Source organism: Populus trichocarpa, chromosome 18, assembly GCF_000002775.5.
Source record: "Populus trichocarpa isolate Nisqually-1 chromosome 18, P.trichocarpa_v4.1, whole genome shotgun sequence".
Lineage (NCBI taxonomy): Eukaryota > Viridiplantae > Streptophyta > Magnoliopsida > Malpighiales > Salicaceae > Populus > Populus trichocarpa.
Window position 1 is genome coordinate 90156 of NC_037302.2, and position 21045 is coordinate 111200.

At 32.7% G+C, this 21045-nt stretch overlaps 3 protein-coding genes across 3 annotated transcripts; 1 reads left to right on the top strand and 2 right to left on the bottom strand.

The window, feature by feature from the left end:
* Positions 1-1371: 1371 nt before the first annotated feature.
* LOC7490515 (uncharacterized) lies at positions 1372-1911 on the bottom strand. The gene has a single exon (XM_002324672.3). It carries the CDS (start codon positions 1909-1911, stop codon positions 1372-1374), a length of 540 nt encoding a protein of 179 aa, XP_002324708.3.
* Positions 1912-6013: 4102 nt separating this feature from the next.
* LOC18109735 (putative protease Do-like 14) lies at positions 6014-12590 on the bottom strand. The gene is made up of 10 exons (XM_052448927.1): positions 12434-12590; positions 12197-12323; positions 11971-12106; positions 11607-11881; positions 11245-11305; positions 9077-9207; positions 8482-8602; positions 6690-6782; positions 6439-6563; positions 6014-6248 (listed from the first exon to the last, which is right to left on the bottom strand). The coding sequence occupies exons 1-10, from the start codon at positions 12444-12446 to the stop codon at positions 6236-6238; spliced, it is 1095 nt and encodes a 364-aa protein (XP_052304887.1). The 5' UTR covers positions 12447-12590; the 3' UTR covers positions 6014-6235.
* A 504-nt stretch (positions 12591-13094) lies between these two features.
* Positions 13095-17655, top strand: LOC18109736 (putative protease Do-like 14). The gene is made up of 10 exons (XM_024589542.2): positions 13095-13284; positions 13385-13531; positions 13617-13786; positions 13883-14181; positions 14365-14470; positions 15621-15751; positions 16095-16215; positions 16649-16741; positions 17056-17183; positions 17462-17655. Exons 1-10 carry the CDS (start codon positions 13191-13193, stop codon positions 17487-17489), a joined length of 1317 nt encoding a protein of 438 aa, XP_024445310.2. The 5' UTR covers positions 13095-13190; the 3' UTR covers positions 17490-17655.
* The last annotated feature ends 3390 nt before the right edge of the window (positions 17656-21045 follow it).

Genomic DNA, 21045 nt, shown 5'->3' on the forward strand with positions numbered 1-21045 from the left:
AGGAAATAAATTATTCAAATTTATATCGATTTTGAAGGATTGAAAAATAATTTTTTTTTTATATTCGATAGAATCATAAAAAAATAAATTAAAAAATATATTTTAATATTTAATTATATTATAAAAATAAATTATAAAATAAATTGTTAATATTTTATTTTATTTTTAAGTTTATTAAAAGAATAAAAAATAAATTTTACAAATTAAAAAGTTGAATGAGAATAAAATTAAAAAAATTAATTTTATAAATTATCTTAAATAATAATTAAAATAATAAAGATTAAATCCGATAGATAAAATATTTGAAAGACGATAAAATTAAAAAATATATAATTTCATAAATTATTTCAAATAAAATAAATAGCAATCAAAAAAATAAAAATCAAATCTAATAGAAAAAAATCAATTAAGAAAATAATAATAATAAAAAAAAAACTAAAGCTGATATAAAAATTAAATTTTAAGGGATGAGATTAAAAAAAAGATTCAAAAAAACATATATATCAATTAAAAGTTGAGGATCAAATTTGATATAATTAACAAATAACATGATATTTCTAAATTTTTTATAATTTTAAAAAAATATTTTCCGTCCAAAATAAAAAGAATTTTTTTTCCAAAAACTAAACCAAGTTTTTTTTTAACTGGAAATTATTTTTTATTGAACAAATTTTCTAATAATAAATAAATTAAAAAAAAAAATCACTTTTGACACAACAAACATGCCTTAACTCTTTGATGTATTTTTATGTAGGAAAATGACTTGTAATCAATGCTAAGAAGAAATAATAAAAATTGGTCTGAAACATTAAAAATTAAAATCTTAAGGATTAAATTAAGTTTTCCATGTTAAAACTTAAATGAGTTATGGTTTGTTTTTCTTTGTAAAAGTTGATCCTTTTCTTTTAATTTCTATTAATTTGTAACTAAAAGTAAAATCCAATCTTGCAAAATTAATTTTTAATTCATTCCCGAGTACTTCTTTGAAACTTCATGTATGCAAGAGAATGCAAAATAATAAAAAAATAATAAAAGATATAGTAATATTGTAACTTGGAATCATAAAACTGAAAATAATAAAAGTTCAATAAACAAAGCAAAAGAAAAAACAATACAGTCTATAATGATATTGAGTCGTGTTCATTGAAACAAGCAAGATGCCAACAACAGAGGTATTGACATCGAAGAGGACTCCATTTTAGAACTAGAAAAGGTCCAAAATCAACAATAGCTAGCAGAACACACAAGTACTGCTTCAAAATGCCAAAAGCAGTAACCATCTTACTCTCTACCCTGTTGTCTCGATCACATGATGAACTAATTAAGATATACAGACCTTTTTTTCAAGCTAGTCTGCAAAGGTTAGAAAGTTTAAACAACATCATTTCCGACAAACTTCCTCACAACACGATATCCAAGGTGTTCATGTGTGACTATCCCAAGAACTCTCCCTCTTGCATCAAACACTGGAGCTCCAGAGCAACCCGGCACAATTGATATGTCACTAACCATAAACATCGGCTGACTTTTATTCCCAAAATCGAACCCAAGGGTGCCGTAGGTACCATAACCAGTGATTTTTGCAGCAGTGAAGACGTGAGGGAGAGTTGCAGACATGGAAATAATGTAGACCTCTTGTCCAATATTTTTAACTGTATCATCTCCAAGATACACTTCAGCATAATCAACATCTTCATTCTTCTGATACTTCAGAACACAAAAATCACTTTCTCTATCATACTTAGATATGGATGCTTTCGTTCCACGTTTTTGTGAAGCTGTGATGATTGTAGGCTCCAAATCACCCTCCAAAACACGAGCACAGGTGATAATATGACGACCCTCGTCGATGATAACACCAGAGCCGCTGCCACCCTTTTTATTCTCAACGTTAACAACTGTTGGAGCCATGCAGTCGAAAAATTCTTTTAATTGACTACCTTTAAGATCATCAAGGTATCCTTGATTTTCAGTAACCTTCCAATAAGTTTTTAAACCCATTAATTTTCTGAGAGAGAGAGAGAGAGAGAGGCCACCAAATACTTTAATGTTTAAACGACGCACCCACAGATTAAATAACAATAACTCATGCACATGATACTGCTTTTCATGCATTTTACATGATATAGCTCTTCATGCATTTGGCATTTTCCAAGGTACAATACTAAAAGGCGTGGGAGAAAGTACCCACGCCTTTTATGTGTTTCACTGTGCACTGCACAGTGCACAGTGAAACTGTTAGCTGTATTTTTTTTTTCGTTTTTTTTTAATGTTTTTATGGTTTTTTTTTTTTGCTTTTTTTTTTTGTATTTTTTGTAATGAATTTTTTTTGTTTAATTTAGTTTTTTAATGTGAATTTTTTTTTAGTTATCATACTGTCATGACACGGATCTTAAGTTTGACGGATTAACTTGGTTTGACAAGTGAACCCGGAATTTTTTTTTCCTTTTTCTTTTTAATCAATTTTTTTTGTTTATTTTAAATTGTTAATGTTAAATTTCTTTTTATTTACTTATCAGACTTTCATGACACGTATCCCGAGTTTAACGGGTTAACCTGGTTTGACGAGCTAACCCAATTAATTCTAGGTTAACCTGTCAATTTTTTTTATTTAGTTGTCAAACTTTCATGACGCGAATCCCAGGTTTGACGAGTTAACCTGGTTTGAAGGGTTAATCCAGTTAATTCAGATTTTTTTTCTTTGTTTTTTTCTTTTTAATTATCACGCTTTTATGACACGACCTTATAGCCAGACACACATCCAAAGCTCTTGAGTCTGGTGTTGCAGCCAGACACACTTAAACTTGAGTCATGTAAATTTAATATTATTATTAATGTTATAAATATTACTCTTGGATCAAGCGTTGCAGCTAAACTCAAGGCTTTTGAGTATATCTTTGTAGAAAAATCTAACACTCTTAGATCTTAGCCTTTTTTATATTTTTTTATATAAGAAAAAAAATTAACCTATAGAGTATGCCTTTTTTTTTAAGCTTTTTATTATGGACTGCACCTGCAGTCCATAGTGAAAAGGCTGATGCCTTTAATTTTTTTTCTATAGTTTCTTAATATTAAATGTTTTCAATTTAATTATTAGACTTTCATGACACGGATCTCGGGTTTGACGGGTTAACTCAGTTGATTTAGATTTTTTTTTCTTTTTCTTCATTGGTTTTTTTTCTTTCTATAGGTTTTTTTCTCTTTGCTTTTTTCTTTTTAATTAATCTTTTTTTTAATTTAGTTCATTAATATTAAATATTTTTTTATTTAGTTATCACACTTCCATGATACGAATCCTAGATTTGACGGGTTAACCTAATTTGACAGGTTAACCCTGTTGATTCAGATTTTTTTTCTTTTTTCTCATTAGTAAAAGGCTGGTGTCTTTTGTTTGTTTTTTTTTTCTTTTAATTTAGTCTGTTAATGTTCAATTTTTTTCTATTTAGTTATCAAATTTTTATGACACGGATCCCGGGTTTGACGGGTAACCTGGTTTGAAGGGTTAGCTTAGGTAATTCTGGATAACCTGTCAATTTTTTATTCTATTTAGTTATCAAACTTTTACGGCACGAATCCAAGATTTGACGGGTTAACCTGGTTTAAAAGGTTAACCTAGTTAATTAAGATTTTTTTTCTTTTTCTTTATTAGTTTTTTTCTTTCTATTGATTTTTTTAATTAATTTATTTAATTATCACATTTTTATGATACGACCTTGTAGTCAAACCTACATTCAAGGCTATTAGATCTGATATTGTAGCCAGACTCACTTAAACTCGGGTCATACAAGTTTAATATTATTACTAATATTATAAATATTACTCTTGGGTCAAACGTTGTAGTCAAATTCAAAATTTTTAGGTATAACTTTGTAGAAATATCTAATATTTTTAAATCTTAATTTTTTTTGATATTTTTTATATATATATAAAATAACCTGCAATATCACACTAATCATGTAAGTAGTATATATTCGATCAACGAAGTCTTCTGAGCCACTAAACAATTCCCAAGATTGTTTTCAATATACATGTGCCCCTCTGTACCTATTCTAATCATGCCATAAACTCTCTTGTCAGGAAACAATTATCACATTTTAACATGACTACAATATACATGTGTTCCTTCGGTTTATTCTGGGTATCCATTGAAAAAAACTAAAATCCCCTGAGAATTACTGCATGTATAATGAAGATTATTAGCCTTTATTTTGAATTTTAAGAGAAATAATTATTTTAAAGATCTCATAATATATTTATAATTTATAAATCTTGTTTTTTCATGAAAAAAAGATATTAAAAAGTAATTTCATCATTGTAATATTTTACCTCACCATAAAAATAACAAGAAATAATATAATATTCTTTCTTGGCTTATTATAAGCCCCTTCACGACTAAACTTACTTATTTTCTGGGGCATGTTCGAAATAAAATGATCATAAAAGTTTTTTAGACCCGTTAAAAATGAATTTATTAAAATGAAAACCAAGTTTACCTTGGAGGATAAGTCAGGGGAGAGTGATCAGACCGAGGGGGAGACTCGTACAATTGGCATTGCTAAATCAGACAATGCACCACGCTATAGACGTGTTCTACATGATGGGATGGACATCAAATTTATGTTATGGGCTGTAGAGTAACAATGGGTTTTCTACACAATGGGATGGGCTTCAAATTTATTTTATGGGCTGGAGAAAAATAGTGGGCTTTGTATTAAAAACATTGGGTTCTAAATGGGCTGGGTTGTGACTAGTGAACTCAATCTTAGTTAAAATTTAGTTATTATTTGGAGATAAAAAAGATGAAATCAGATGGGACCTTTCTGAAAAATAATATAAATTTACTTTAAAATTATCTTAAAAATAAATTTATTTTTATATTTTTGTTTTTGTTCTTTTAACCAAAATACTCTCTCTCTCTCTCTCTCTCTCTCTCTTAACAAAATGAATTTTAATTTTGGTACAAATCTTCATTAGTTACAAAATTATTAATTATTATTAATTACCGAAACACTAAAGAGTGTGGTCACATCCATAAAATACTATATACTATAATAATATCATTTTTCTTCCTTTTGTTTATTTTTTTTTTTCAATTTCACCCTTCAACAATTGCATCATTTATATATTTTTAATTTTACCATTTAGTCTTTGATTGTTTTGAGACTTGTACTTCATATTTTTTTTATTTTATTTTCTATATGTTTGGTTATATACCAGTTTTATTGATTTTTTTATTGATTTCAACTTTTAACATTAGATATGATGGAAATGGAGTTTTATAATTTTGTTTGGTTTGCTTTTTTAAATTTATCACAGTCTTATAACTCGGGTCACAAGTTTAACAAGTTAAACCAAGTTGACTATGGTCATTTTGTTTTCTCCTTTTCTATTTGATTTTTTTTTTCAATTCATCTTTTAACATTGAGTTGGTTTGAAATTGAGCTTTATTTTTTTTTTCTTTCTATGACTTTATCCTGAACTCATGACTTGAATCACAAGGTTAGTAGGTTGACCTGAATTGACTCGGTTTATTTTTTTGGATCATTTTTTAATTGAATTTTTTTTTCATTTTCATCCTCCAACAACTCAATCTCTATAATTTTTTTATTTGCTTTATGTTTATCTTGATCTTATAGATTTAGTTTTTTTTTCCTTGATTTCAACCTTCGATAGTGGATCTATTGAAAATTAAATTTGTTAATTTTTTTTTATGAAGTTATCCAAATCTAATGATCCAGGTCATGAATTTAAAAAATTAGCCTGAGTGAAATTTGATTTTTTTATTAATTTTTTTATTTAATATTGAGTTGATTTAATTTTTCAATTATTAGTTATAAAGACTGATAACGCTCATGACAATGAATTAATGTAATTATTACAATATCGAAAGGGGGTATTATTTAGCCACTTCATACATGAACTGTAAACAAACTCAATTCTAAGAATATACTAAGATCGTGTCAAAGCCAAAGATTCCTACTTCAAATATCTTGTTAGTTGTTAGACTATTCACGCAGATGAAGAGAATCGAATAAATATAAAGCTGCTTCCCAATTTGTAAAGCTAAATCACACAGGATGCAATACTAGCTAGGAAAAGAGCAAAGAAAAGATGCAAAACTATATATGATGCATGGCGGCATTTGATAAGCAAAGCAGGAAAGCCTGCTTCCATGATCTCAAGGAAGTGACCACCCAGAACAAATGTATTTGTCATCCTGAATCCCTCTCCTCGATTAAATTGGCCAACTGAAAGCACCAAAAGCTACAGATTAGAATAAATCACAAAACAGGTTGGCATGTCAGAAGACCCAATCATGGCAAGAAACGAACATAAAGCAGCAAACTTCGTACATAGAGAGCTCGTTGCTTAAGTTTTCCATGCCAACATCATGCATCAATACACAAACCACCCAAAGTATGTAGAAAGGGATTTTACCTGTTATAACTGTCTGGAAGAAGGTCATCGGCGAGTATAGCGAGCTTCAAAGGCCCACAAACACCTGCCCTCATCACCTCTAACTCCATAGATTTCCCAACCTTGTCCCAAATCATTCCAAAGAACTGACGACAAGAATTAAAAAAAGATTAACTCACTCTTGTTTCCCCTTTTCTGGGACAAACATTGAATGATAGAAACACTACAAGAGAGGCGGGGCGCTCTACACCCAAGCAACTAAAGTCACGTACCTTTAAGGAGCAGCTAACCACCTCTCTGTCGCATTTAATTATAACATCATTGGGTTGTATCTCAGCACGATCAGCAGGAGACTCTTCCGTTACCTGATACAAGTGCTCGAATGTTACTGTTTTGGAAGATTTATAAGCCAGCTTCTCAAATTCATTAATTATTAGTTTTGGAAGATTGGGATCCACTATGACATGCAACAGCACACCAAGAATGCGTCCTAAATCCCTCTCATTGGTCTCCTTTGTAACGCAGCTCTCCACACAAATGCTTTGGATGGAACAATACCCTTCCATGGAAATACAACACTCACAAATACTTGGGTAGGTTTGTAATGAGACCAAACCTTGAACTTTATGATGCAGGACAGAGTGTCCTGCCTGCTTTCTTTCTTTTTTAACTGATATGGAAATGGATTTGAGAAAAATAAATAAATCACATTGATTAACAAAAAAGAGACAGAGTAGCAAGCTTTTGTTGATAAGAAAAATCTGGTGTTGTTTACCATAGGGAAGATTCAAAAAGAAAGTGAGGAATTTCAGATTGGCGACACTGTGGAGAGCAAAGAGAAGATAAATCAATCTATAATCAGGCGATTACAAAGCCTAAAGAACCCTGTGTTACACTTGATGTAGATGAACAAAAGAAAAATGTTGATGAGCACAAAGTTATGAATGCAAGGATATCGAGGACAAAGTGCTGCTGTCAACACAAATGGCCACTATTCCTGATTTTGATTGTCAAATTGATAGCACAAAACTCATATTATCACTACTGTCACCAACAAACCAGTTCCTATATCAATGATGTTACGTTGCAGCAGGATGTCATTGCAAGCTATGTGATTTTTGCTGCTCGGACACTTCAAAACTCAAGGTCGAGTTTTCTCCAACCAGGGGAAAATGATGCAGATAACAAAAGAAGCAAGATTGATGTCTTTTTGTAGACAAGAGTATTTCTGTAATATTCAGATCTGCTGAAAATATGTCTTGGGTTATTTTCTATCTAGTAATCTACTGGTTCTAAAATAATTAGCTTTTATAGGTTTTTACTTCTAAATAGATTTCTTATATGGAAAATAAAGTCTTTGTTGGACTAGGAGTACTAGCATCTTTTATAGTCTTTCAATATTTCACTTTGTTTTTTATTCTCTGAGTCGATCTCCCTTAGATGTGACTACTAAGAATCCTAGATGTGAAGCTTATTTTTTTTATATCCTCCAAGTGTGACTCTTATAAATCTATCCCATGTCCTTCCTCTTATTCCATCAGAGATCAACATTAACACAGTTCTAACAGCCCTAAAACAGCCTCTGAAGTCAGATTCAGAACAGCCCATTGGCTGTCCTGTATCATTTCAACTCCTAATTGCTTCCATTTGAAAGAAAATTACATTAATAATTACAGAACAGGGGGCATGAACTTGGATGCCTAGCCCAAAGAAGAAACATTTGATTCAGCATGGTCACTTAAGCAGTAGCTTTGGGCTAGGGTTATGAGGATTTCATAAGTATGGAAGCTGCTAGTTACAAGACGCACAAAAAGAATATTTCCGAGAGCTATCATCTTTCACATATATATATATATATATATATATATATATTTGCCTCATCAAACAAGCCTTAAAAGAAATCATGGAATAGAAGAAAGGGCCTCAAGGATGAAACTGTTGAATATATGAGCAAATAATAATTGGACATCATGGACCAAGCCATGGAGCAAACACCTGCTCCAAAAGTGTATTTGGGGAAAATATAAAGAGGAAGAAAATAAAAAAGCGCAGCAAAGACCATACCTCTTCAACTATAACCCCTTTGCAAACAAGAGGGAACAATTGAACTATTTCCTCCAAAGTGACCACGTCAGCAGCATAAAGATTAGTAAATTCCATCCCAAGCCAAGGATGAGGGACACTCCTACGCCATTGTAGAACATTAGATGCACCCAACATTCTTTCACAATATCTTATTTCAGGTTGGATATTGACAAAAAAAGAAAAGAAGAGAAGATTAAATAACTTCCATCCCCATGCAGTACCCTGGATGGGAAAAGAAAATACAGCATGTGCACCACGATGCAGCAGGTGATTTTGGAAGAATTAAATAATTTTCTTAGAAATTTAGTTTAGCTTTAATTGTCCTCTGTGTCTAGAACATTGAATTGTTGTTTTTTGGCTGGCGATTTCTTCACACACCCCGTACCACATCTACCAATAAATATAAAGATTTGGAATGCTCAAACCCATTGAGAACAACATGATCAGTAAGTTAACAGGGTATACAAATTATGAAAGGAATCTCAAATACAAATCAATTGTGGAACGGTCCCATGAACATGCCAAAATGTTATGGAAAGCAATAAATACTCTGCAAAAATGGTGAGGAACATACCTTTTCTTATTTAAGTGGTCCAGGCATCTAAAAGCTATGTTGATGGGCAGAAAAGGAGTCTGGCCCTTCCAAAAGAAATTGATCCCGATGACTTCTCCATCCCAATTAATGAGTGGCCCCCCAATAAAATGCTACAATAAAGAACTAGTTTATGCTACAGTTTGGTATCAGTTCATCAAATATATAACATCAAAGCATAGATCTTTTAGTCAGTCTAAGAACATGCCAAAGCTAGAACAAGCTCTGGACAAACAATTGTTTGCCCCTTTCTTGCTATCCTCAAGCAACAAAGACTGTTTTATGGTGAAAGCGGAGTTAATGAACCATGATTTAGTCACCAAACTTGTGGTTTAGTCACTAAACTTGTAGTTTGGTGGTTTTCCCTTTCAAAAGGAGGTTCAAGTCTAGGCATTGCACTTGGGTGGATGAAATGACAAAAGAGGGTTAATTCCATTTTGTAACAAGGTTAATGGATCAAATTAAGAGTTGTTTCATGGGTACCTTAAATTGGGCATGGGAAGGTCAACAATTATGGGCTCATCACAAATTCAAGTAGTAGGACTTGGTGGGTGCAGTGAAAATTTTATAGGCACAACTTAAAAGTCTTTTGAAATTCAGTCTCTGAAAGGGTTTTTTTTGTTTTTTTTATGGGGATATATCTTTTGGACTCTCTTTGAAAGTGAAATCTTTTAGTCATGGAACAAAAAATTCTCTAAGAAACAAGCTTTTTGCATAAAAACACCACTCCTTTCCTTCATACTCTCAATCACTTCTCTTGGTAGGTAGTTCTACAGTGATCCTAGTTGACTTTAATACTCTCATTCTAGGTTTCTCTAGACAGGAGTTTGATCTCCTCATAGCATGTGAGGATGATCAGTGTTGAGTGATGTTGCTCAGATACATAATTCAGGGCGTCAAGTCCGAGTATCGGCCCAAGAGTCAGAAAAGATGAATTCAAAATTTTTGAATATGATAAATTGACTGAAAAGTGTTAAAATATTGGATGTCATGAGTACACGAATGTGATGTAACCTCCAATTATAGTTGAATTGAGACCAATTGCCCAAAGGATGTTCCATGTATCATGTAACTCGTAGTCCTAAATTCAAACAAGAGGGCAGTACTGGCTTGCATATAAAATTAAATTGGGAATAGATTGAAAGAATGCTAATGAAGGCAATAAGGAAAATAAATTTCATCTATTTCAAGTGTAAGCAAGACCAAGGGGTTTTGAAAAGTTAGTTTGAGCATCAAAGTAATTACATTAAATCAATTAATGCTCAAGTGAATAAGATTTATTGGGCTAATGCAGAATCTAAGGGTCCAAATACGAAGCCAACTTTATGTCCATGCACGCCCACGACAATTATGCTAATTTTGATGCCAAAGCTTTCATTATAATTTATTTTATTATATTTATGATATTAGAGTTACTCAATTAATTTAGGGTCGTGTGATGATTAGCATGTGATCATTTTAAAATATTTTTTTTATAGTTTTACTTGGAGAATGAGATTACAAGTCCTTTTTTTTTTTTTTTTTTTTTCTAAGAGGATCTACGACTTGAACTAATATAATTAATAAGCTGCTAGGGGTATTTTACAAAAATTATTTGTTATTTTATTGATATATTCAGATTCTAGAGGATTCCTAGGAAACCTAAATTGTATTATTTTTGTTCCAACTTCAATTTTAATCTTAATTTCAGCTAATATTCTGCTGGCGTTTCCATTTTCTACTGGTTTCCTCTTTCCATGCAAAGTCAAATTGACTGGTCATTAATACCTTCTCTAGAACAATATTACTAACCAAACCAAGCAAGAAGTATGCTTACTTTTAACACTTCTCAACTCTTCATCTCTCGCATTTCTCCATCATCATTTCTCTAAAAAAACCTTTGTTGAGTTTATTACAAGCAGCCATTGTTATCAATATGTTGCTTTTTTAGTTTGGATAGAGATGATGAGGTTGTGTCCAAGTGCAAATAGAAGAGTTAGAAAAGGCATTCATGCTTGTACATGAGTCATTTCATCGACAAATGCAAATACTCTGGGGTAAAATTATGCTTAAGCCTGAGTAACACACGAGATATATATAAGCAAACATACATGATACGACTAAGCCAAAAAACAAATTAATGCATGAAACAGAGAGAGTAGTGTTATTACTGTAGTAATCTCGCAAGTTGTCATTAGGAGCTCTTGGCAATCCAATCCGCAGCAATAAATACTATATGGGAAGAAAGTAGGGTAAGATCACATCACAGCAGTTAGTTCGGAAAAAAAAGCGTTGTGGTCAAAACAGTGCGAGAGGTGATATTTAGAATTGAAAAGGAGACTACTAGCTTAATTATATATGATTGGTAAGCAAGCAAACATATAACAATAAAAGGTAATTGTAAGGATGCAGAAAAATGCAATTGAAGATATCCTGGTGATGGTAAGGATATTGATGAAATCTTGAAACACTAACCTCCTATATATCCAACGTTGCTAGAAGAAATGAAAAGACGAGGTTCATTTTGGCATACCTGAAATCACCAGAACTCACAAGAAGCTGGTGGTGATGATCTTGCACCCGGGCTAAAGCTATTACTTTATCCCCGGGACAAAGGTTAAAAAAGTTAGCCTCTACCATGGTGTGATCATTATCAGGTTGTAAAGACATAGAATCATCTATCCATTTAAGACATGCTTTTTGAGGAGGTTTATCAGGCTTGAACTTGACGGTAGCAATGTTGTAGTGTAAATCAAAAGCTGAAACCTCTCCCTCGTACGAACTGCCATCTGATAGATGTACTTCAACCTGCAATTGCAATACAATATTTTGAGAAATTTTCAATTCTACTAAAAAGGTAATGATAATGATAATGATAATAAAAGTCGGTGCTGTACCGTGATTTGAGAAGGGTCTCTATAAGAGTGAAGGAGAGAAGCAGAAGTCAATATGGTAGCATCGAATTTACCATCATCTCCTGCTGCACCTTCACATTCTACAATTGTGCCGGTGCACGCAAAACACTTTTCTCCGCTACCTGCCAGAAAGGCAGCAAAGCATAAAGCTTTATGTTACCAGGCAGATCATATATGTTAGGAAGCATAAAGTTAGTATATGATATACCTACCTCTGTGGTATGCAACAAGGCACACAACCGATAGAGAAACTTTCAAAGCAGCTAAATTTGTATTGAGTTTCAATTCATCATCCCGCTTTTTCAAAAACGGAGGCGGAGGCGGAATTCTATCAACTGTAAAGAAATATATATTCAGAACAAGAAAAATCAGATTAAATAAAAACAGGAACAGAGATGAGGGGAAGAAACTGATCGGGAGAGAAGAAGAAGAAGAAACCACCGGCCTGAAAAATTCATGTTTTCTCCTTCCCAACGATACCAGATAGGAGAGACGGGTACACTAGGGATTATTAATCAGTAGACGATGTGGAAAAGGCAGGCAGCAGTAGAGACTGGAGTAAATAATCCTCCTATTTTTTCCAAGAACAATTAAAAAAACGGCTGGGCCTTTTAATAGGTTTCTGCCACCTTGCTCTAAAATAGGCCTTTTTTTTTCAACGGCAAATACTTAGGGTGTAGCTAGGGGACCTGCATTTTTATTTTTTTTAATCAAATATTATCCATGTAGATTTTTTCAATAATAGTTTAAAAAATATAACAAATTAAAAATTTTCAATAGAGTTCAAATTTAATTTTATTGTTTTATAACTAAATAAAAAAAATATAAATAGCCCCATAAACAAATATTGATAATTAACATATTTATTATCAATTATTAATATATATATATATATATATAATTTTAAATTTTATTGAACCAACATATTACATATTAACTTTATAATAAAAAAATATTAACAACATCCACATTTTTCTGCATTAAAAAAATAAATCACCCCGGGAATCAAACTTCTATACATGTACTGGTTTTGAGGATTGGGAAACTAGGGTTTTTGCCGCTCTGGACCACCATATTTTTTGAAGGGTAGAATTGTCAAATCAAAAAAGAAAAGGGTGCCGATCACTTGTCTGTCAGAAAAGATATATATATAAGGCGGCCGGGGCGTTCCCCAATCCCGAAAGCTAAACTGATTGATAAGTATGGCCATTAGAATGGAATCCAGGGACAGGCTACAGGGTGTAATGGAAAAAGAGATTCGGTCACCATGGCAACGGAAAGCACGCCGGCGTACTGGTTAGTTAGTTAACTAGCTAGCTAGGCACTTACTGTAATTTCTTCTTCTTCTTCTTCTTCTTCTTCAGCTAGATTTGTTTATTTTAATATGGATTTATAGTTGGTTGTGTTGCATTCCGTTCCCATTCTTTCAACGAGAGTTTTGATGAAAGGATAGAGGAGAATTTCTACTTGGACCTTCCCACCAAATTATCGGCTCTTAAAGCTTCCCAATCTGTTGTCAGTCTCGTGTCTCGCGCTCGCAGAGGTATGCTAGGCGTGTATGCATGCATGCATGCTTTCATGTATGTACGTATGTGTGGCCAAATAATAATTTGACTGATCTTGTGTAGGCGTGAAAAATAAATTAGTAATTCCTTGCTCGGGAACCATCATAGGATCCAAGCTTGAAGAAAATGGTTCATTCACCCATACCATCCTCACTTCTGCCAATCTCCTCATTACCCGCGCTGCTTCAACTTCGGAGGATCATCCTCCTCTGGCTCCTGAACCTGGTATCAAGGTGCTGCTGATTTTCTTTTATCTCTGAGTTCTTTTATTTTTTTTATTAAAACAAATTTGTTCAATCTTTTTCATTGGCTTAATCTTTTGCATGCAGGTTTATGTGTATTTATCAAGTGGTGATTCATTTGAGGGTGAAATTTTTGGTTTTAATTTTCATTACAACATTGCCATCATCAAATTCAAGTCCAGCTCACGCTTCCCGACTGCAATTCTGAAGCACATAGATGGTTCCATTCCTCTAACTACCAAAGCTGAGCTACAGTACACGTCATTTGGACTCCGTCCTCACGCCGAACCTTCAGATTTATTCAACCTTTGTCCTGGAGAGAAGGTAATAGCACTTGGCCGCCATTACTTATCCCACAGTCTCATGGTTGCACCAGGTGCTTTCAGGTATTGTCTCTCTTAATTTTTTTAATGCCAAAAAGGGACTTTCTCTATGATCTTAAACTCATTGTAACATTAATTGTAGTCTCCTGGTGCTTTAAATACTCGTGCTCATTTTATGAAAATGCTTTCTCAATTTTGTTAGTTACTTACACTTGGTTTTTGTCTTTCCTTCATTCTGCTGTGAAGACCTGGTGTGCGCAGACCAGGTTTGCTCAGACCACGTTTTTCCGGACCTGGTTTCCGTGATTATGATTGCGTAGAGCTTCTCACAGCAAGTTGCAGGATTACTGTAGTAATGACATTACTCTCTCTCTCTCTCTCTCTCTCACTTATATTCACCAGCTAGCCTTTGTGTGTATATTAGTGGTCTGTTTCATTTTAAAGTTTACATACAACTTTCTCCTGGTGGCTTTCATGATCTGTTAGTTTCTCTCGAGTATACACCAACCCCAGATGACATCTGCTTCTTCCTTGTATGCATGCTATTCTGACAAGTTTTCGCCCTACCATTTGAAAAGGCAGAGCTAAATTCTGCTGTCTTTACCGAAGTCATTATTTCAATATTAAAGGAGGGCAAATCTTAGGTGATAGAGTCAATGGCATAATTAAATTGAGTGTGCAGGAAATCAATACCTAGTTAGGTTGAGAATGAAAAAATGTCTAGTAATGTTTGCTGCACAATGGCCAAATTTTAGCTCTCAGATATTATTTAAGACTATTTTTTTTTTTCATTTGAATTTCAAATATTCCCTTAGCAGTATATAAACATGCATTTGCGTAGTCGATGGCTGCTGGTTAAATTCTAACATATATTTCACCTTTCCCTCTTACCTTTATCTATATAAGAACGATATTCATTGTCTGACCTATGAATTGAAAAATTATCAACAGTAGGTTTCAGTGCAGGCTCATAACAGTATAGCAATATGGTGCACACCATGCTTAGATTTTAAGTGTCATAGATTCTCGATTGGTTTAAAATTGTGTTTTGCTTCTCCCTGGTCATTTTTCTGTTTGGAAATCCAGATCATAGTACTAATACACATGCACACACCTTTTCACTTCCTTCTTCTTTTCGTTCTAGCTCTTTGGTGGTATATGCTTTAATACTCATTCAGAATGAACCTTATGTTTTAATTTCATGACATCAATGTCATTTTACCACGCGACATCCCATGTATCTGTCTATATGTAAAGAGAGGCAATATTAAAAGGCAACCAAGAGGATTTCTTAAAGGGATTTAGGAAACCATTTGAAAACAAATAAAACAACCATATCATAGCTGGATAATCACGAATTACTGCCAAGTGAAACATTTTTTTTATATTTAGCCATCTAATCTGGCCACTAGATGCCACTAGCATGCGGATTTATTTATTTAACAAATGTGGCTTCATGCAAGAATATCTGAAATATGGTGTTTTTGTATATTTCCAAACAGGGTGGTAGTGGGGGACCCCTTATCAATTGTAATGGTGAAGTCATTGGAATCAATTTCTATGAGCATTCTTATACTTCTTTTCTGCCAATCAATATTGCTTCTAGGTGCTTGGAATGCTTGGAGAAAAATGCGTATGTACATTTATTTCTTTCTCTAAAATTTATATGTTTGGTTGGGAACGTGGTTATACAACCTCCGTTTCCAAAAATTATGAAAAGCAGCAAAAGTATGCTTTTGTGGTTTCTGAATTTTTAGAAACACAAATTATACCGTGTTTTTAAAGTCTCTAATTAAAAGGAAGATAAAACTACATATCTACTTTTAAATTATCATTTTATCTCAACCACTTAATTTTGTTTTCTTATGTTTAATTTTTAAGCAATTCCCATTCTATTTAATTGTATATAAGGTTTTTTACCATTGATATATTCCAACTTCTCCCTCTTATTTGTTGTTGTCGCTCTATTTTATTAGGAGAGTTCCTCAACCTTGGTTTGGGGTTAAAGTGACTAGTTGTAATGCAATAAGTGCAAATATGTTTGAAAAAATAATTCAGAAGTTTGGCCACATCATCGAAGGTGTTCTTGTTGAAGAGGTATGTTTTTTTATTTGCTTTTCGTTTTAGTTGTTCCACATGCTTTCTTGGTTTTCATGTTGTTGTCTTCTTCCTGGATTTCGATAATGTGTGCTACTGTTATAGATAAAAAAAATTTATGAATCAAAAAACTTATCTGTCAATTCTCAGTAAGCTCTTATAGGTTAGCTCCTCATCCCTTAAAGAAAAAGAGAAATCTTGTCAATGCAGTTTTTTTTTATGATTTTTTTTATCGTGATCAAAATCTTAAAGTTGTGATGCCGGGCAAAATCTTTTAATTTAACCCGTAAAGGGCTTAAATTTGGGCATAATTGGATTAAGCTAGTTGGTTTCTATGTAAATACAGTGAATCATCATGGTCAAAGGTTGTTTCCAGTTTATTAACAAGTTCACTAATTTTGTTATTTCTTGTCATCATTTAAACAATCCACAGGTTATACCAGAATCTCCTGCTTGTTCTTCTGGCGTGCGCCCTAATGACATCATCATTCGATGTGGTAAACAGGCTGTTGTATCTTCCTCTGAGGTACGCCACCTTATTGTTTTCATTGCTAGGGGAGTTTCACTTGCATCCTTTGGAAATTGGGTCTCATTAAAAAAAGATTAAAGAATGTTTCAATGTATGTAGATTCACCTTTTGAAATTGAAAGATTTTTTTTTATATGGATGATTTGCTTTGTTAGCCTGGTCCCTCTTATTTATTCAGCTTACCCTTATCTGTTCTTGTTGTGTATGGTGAACACTCGGTCGTAAGCAATAACTTCAGTACTAAATGATTAATTTATTATATCGTTGCTTTGTTTTTGCTATTCCTATAACCTTTGTGGTTTTTAATGTCAGTTCTATGGAACTTTGCTCGACAATACTGGAGAATCCATGGAGGTAATTGTGATGAGGCCATGTCTTGGTAGAGATTTGAGTCTAACCATAAAGGTTATCGATGAAACAAACCCGGAGAAATATTACAGGTAAAATCTACAAGCAGACAATTATACAAACTAGCTCTAGCTTACATATAGCTTTAAAATAAGAATCGTGTCTCATGTCAACGCTTAGGCAGAATCCTTTTTCCTCTTTGAATTTTGGAAAATTTAATAATGATGGATAAGTTTCTTGTATTTCTTGTTTATTGTCCATCAATGAGATCTTGTGTGGATCTTCCTTGCATTGGGAGGTTGTTTTTAATTCTCTGCTTCTATTACTTATGCATCTATATTATAATCTGTCAACGTGGTGGTCATTTCAGATGGCCGGTTCCAGAAGAGGCATTTTGAGGAGGCGTGGTGCCCCTAGCTATGGTCGAACATGATGTGTACCTGCTTAAGAACTTATTTTGTTTATGTTCTGATTGTGCAATGTACACAGTTAAAAATAAATAAAAAAGATATGATTAGCTATCGATGAGGGATGGTTAATGATATCAATAAATTGATATTGATATTTTTTTTGAAAGAATTATCCTTGGGTATAAATATGTGATATTGTTTGGAAATTGAGAATGAAATGGAAAATATTAGTGTCATATAAAGAGTAGTATATGAGCTGATCGCGCTATGTTATGGGTTGTTGATCATTTGTTCTAAAATCTGGTTAGTTTCTATTGATCAAGTAAAAATTTAAGAGTGCAAACTATAACCAAATATACGAGCACATTAAAAAAAATAAAATAGTATAGCCATTATTATTGGCAAACGACATTCAAGACTTGACAGAGGCTGCTGCTAAAATGACCCTTGCCAAAAAACAAAAAGAACAGAAAAGATAATGTTGGTCTTTTACAGTTAAAAAGTGTGTTTGGTATTGTGGTAACTTTTATGGTTGTGGTTTGAAAAAAAATTATTTTCTAAAAAACAATTTTAGTTGAGGTTTGTTTGGTAAAATATATGTTTGGTTAAAACTGTGGTTAAAATTAAGGTTGAACAAAAAGTTGTTTAATGTGTTTGGTTAAGAATGCTTTTCAAATTGAGGTTATAAAATAACTAAAAAAAAGATATATATTAATATTGATTGTTTTTAATATAAATATTATAGATTTAACTACTGCTATTACATCATGAAATAAATAATACTTTATATAAAATATTTTTTATTGATCCATTAAACTATATGTAATTCCATCATGTACGAAATCCATCCGACAAGGACTATAGTTTTCATGGTTACCTGAGCGTGCAACAACATCAAGTAAAATATCATCGGAAGAAAATTGGGATTGCAATCATATTCTGCAAGTGCTACATCATCATACGATCTCCTTCTAATGTAATTATATAGTGTCATTGATTAATGTTAAACACTAGTTTTTTTTTTTAATAAAACACAATATTTGAGAAATTATTTTTGGATCTTTTTATTTTACTGGGTCGAACTGGTCCAATGCATTTAGGTTTGGGTCAGACTCAGTCCGGCCATGAACAGTGGAGACACTCTCCATGTTCACTTTGCAGAACAGTGGAGAGTGTCTCCAGACAAAGGAGAATAAGAAGGGGAAGGGAAAAGGGAAGATCAGCGTCGCGGTGATGGCTAAGGGACGGTGGAAACGACGGAGGCCGGTCACTCTCCATTGTTCACATGCAACATGAACAGTGGAGAGTGAATTAAATTACTCATCACTGTTTACTTTGCAGAACAGTGGAGAGTGTCTCCAGACAAAGAAAAAAGAGAAGGAAAAGAGCAGCGCGACGGTAATGGACTGAAAAACAGTAAAAACAGTGTAGGTCTATGGTGAAAGATAGCTGCTCTCCACTGATGGACGGTGTCCTTCTTTCCTCTATTTTTGTTCTTCTCCTTCTCTCTTTCTGGGCACGCCTCGCCTTGTGATACTTGCAGAGAGACAATTAATCCAACACATTGAGTATCGAGTCATGTGATAGTTCTTTGCGTTGCTAAGTCAATTGATCTCCATATAGCTGCAACATACTCTTTATTTGCGGGAACTGGCCAACTGAAACCACCAAATTGGACGAGATGATAGTGAAGCACAAATGGAATACAAAAGGCTCACAAAACCTAAAACAACAAGGAATAAACATCTGAGAGAAACTTGTAGAAAGCTCATACAAATATGCAATCATTTAGTGAGTTTATGTTGACCTAATTATATTTTTTTAAATGAACAAGCAGAAAATCAATTGTTTTAGAATACACACACACACACACACACACACACATATATATAAGCAGGGACAAGCCTACCCAAAAACATCATGACACCTGAGATAAACCAATTAATGAACTCTCTATTTTAGTGCCACCTTGTATTTCTATATAAAAACCAACATGCAAACAAATTAAAAAGGACGTGCCAGTTATAACTAGCAGGTTTTAACTTATCAGTGACCATAGTTAGCTTCACAAGCTTGCTGGTACTTGGTCTCATGTAGGATGATATTTGTTCTAATTCTTTTTGTTTTTTTTTAAATTAAGAACCATGACCAAAAAAAAATTTCTTTGTTAAAGAAATATATTAATAAAAAAAAGGAGGAGCGATACTAGATTATTTTTTCAATAGAGTTCAAATTTAATTTTATTGTTTTATAACTAAATAAAAAAAATATAAATAGCCCCATAATATAATATAATATAATATGCATATTTATTTCAGTTTAAAAATTTAATATTGAGTTAGTATTAACATATTTATTACCAATTTTTAATATATCTAATTTTAAATTTTATTGAACCAATATATTAACTTTAAAATAAAAAAAATATTAACAACATCCACATTTTTTTGCATTAAAAAAAAATCATCCCGAGAATCAAACTTGTCTATATGTACTGCTTTTGAGGATTGGGAAAGTATCACACCACAAATGATGATATGATACTTTCCATGTTTATATTTTGCTTGGTATATCTATCCCTAGGTAATTGTCATATATGGGTTTATTATTTTCTTGCTTCTTGTAATATAATTTAAAAGGTGAGGGTATTTATGTCATATCCTTGTATGTTTTCTGATTTTTTTTTTGGTAATCATAGGTGTTCGGATCAGCTTACACACACCTTAAGTAATTTCTCAAAACTCTGAAGTTAACGACTAGGTAAACTTCTACTGGCCCTTAGGTTTGTGACACTCGAATTGGTGATCTTTGAGAAGTAAACCTAGAACCTAACTAGTTAAGTTATACCCTTCAGGGTTATCTTTTTTGATGCATTATTAGACCTGTAGTAAATTTTGTTAAAGCAACATTAGTTTTTTTAGAATAACTAATGTTTCCTTCGATTGGGGTTAAAGTGACTAGTTGTAATGCAATAAATGCAAATATGTTGAAAAACATAATTCAGAAGTTTAGCCACATCAACGGAGGTGTTCTTGTTTAAGAGGTATGTTTTTTTATATGCTTTTCGTTTCAATTGTTCCATATGCTTTCTTGGTTTTCATGTTGTCTTCTTCTTCCTGGATTTGGATAATGTGTGTTGCTGTTAGATAAAGAAGTTTTATGAAACAAAAAACTTATCTGTCAATTCTCATTAAACTCTTACAGGTTAGCTCCTCATCCCCTAAAGAAAAAGAGAAATTTTGTCAATGCAGTCTTCTTTAATGAGTCATTTTGATCGTGATCAAAATCCTAAAGTTGTGATGCCAAGCAAAATTGAAGTTTAAGTTGTACAAATTTTATCTGCACATATTAAGTAATATGCTAGTTTTCAAGTAAGCTGGTTTGGAAAATATTAGGAAAAGCCTTTACTTTCTCGGTTACCACAATATAGTCTACCCATCATCGTCATCGTGAATTCACTTGTTTCTGTCTGGCCGGGAATTTACAAAGTAGGCAACCTGCACTCGCAAACAAGTTTAATATTTACATCATGTTTTCTAATCAG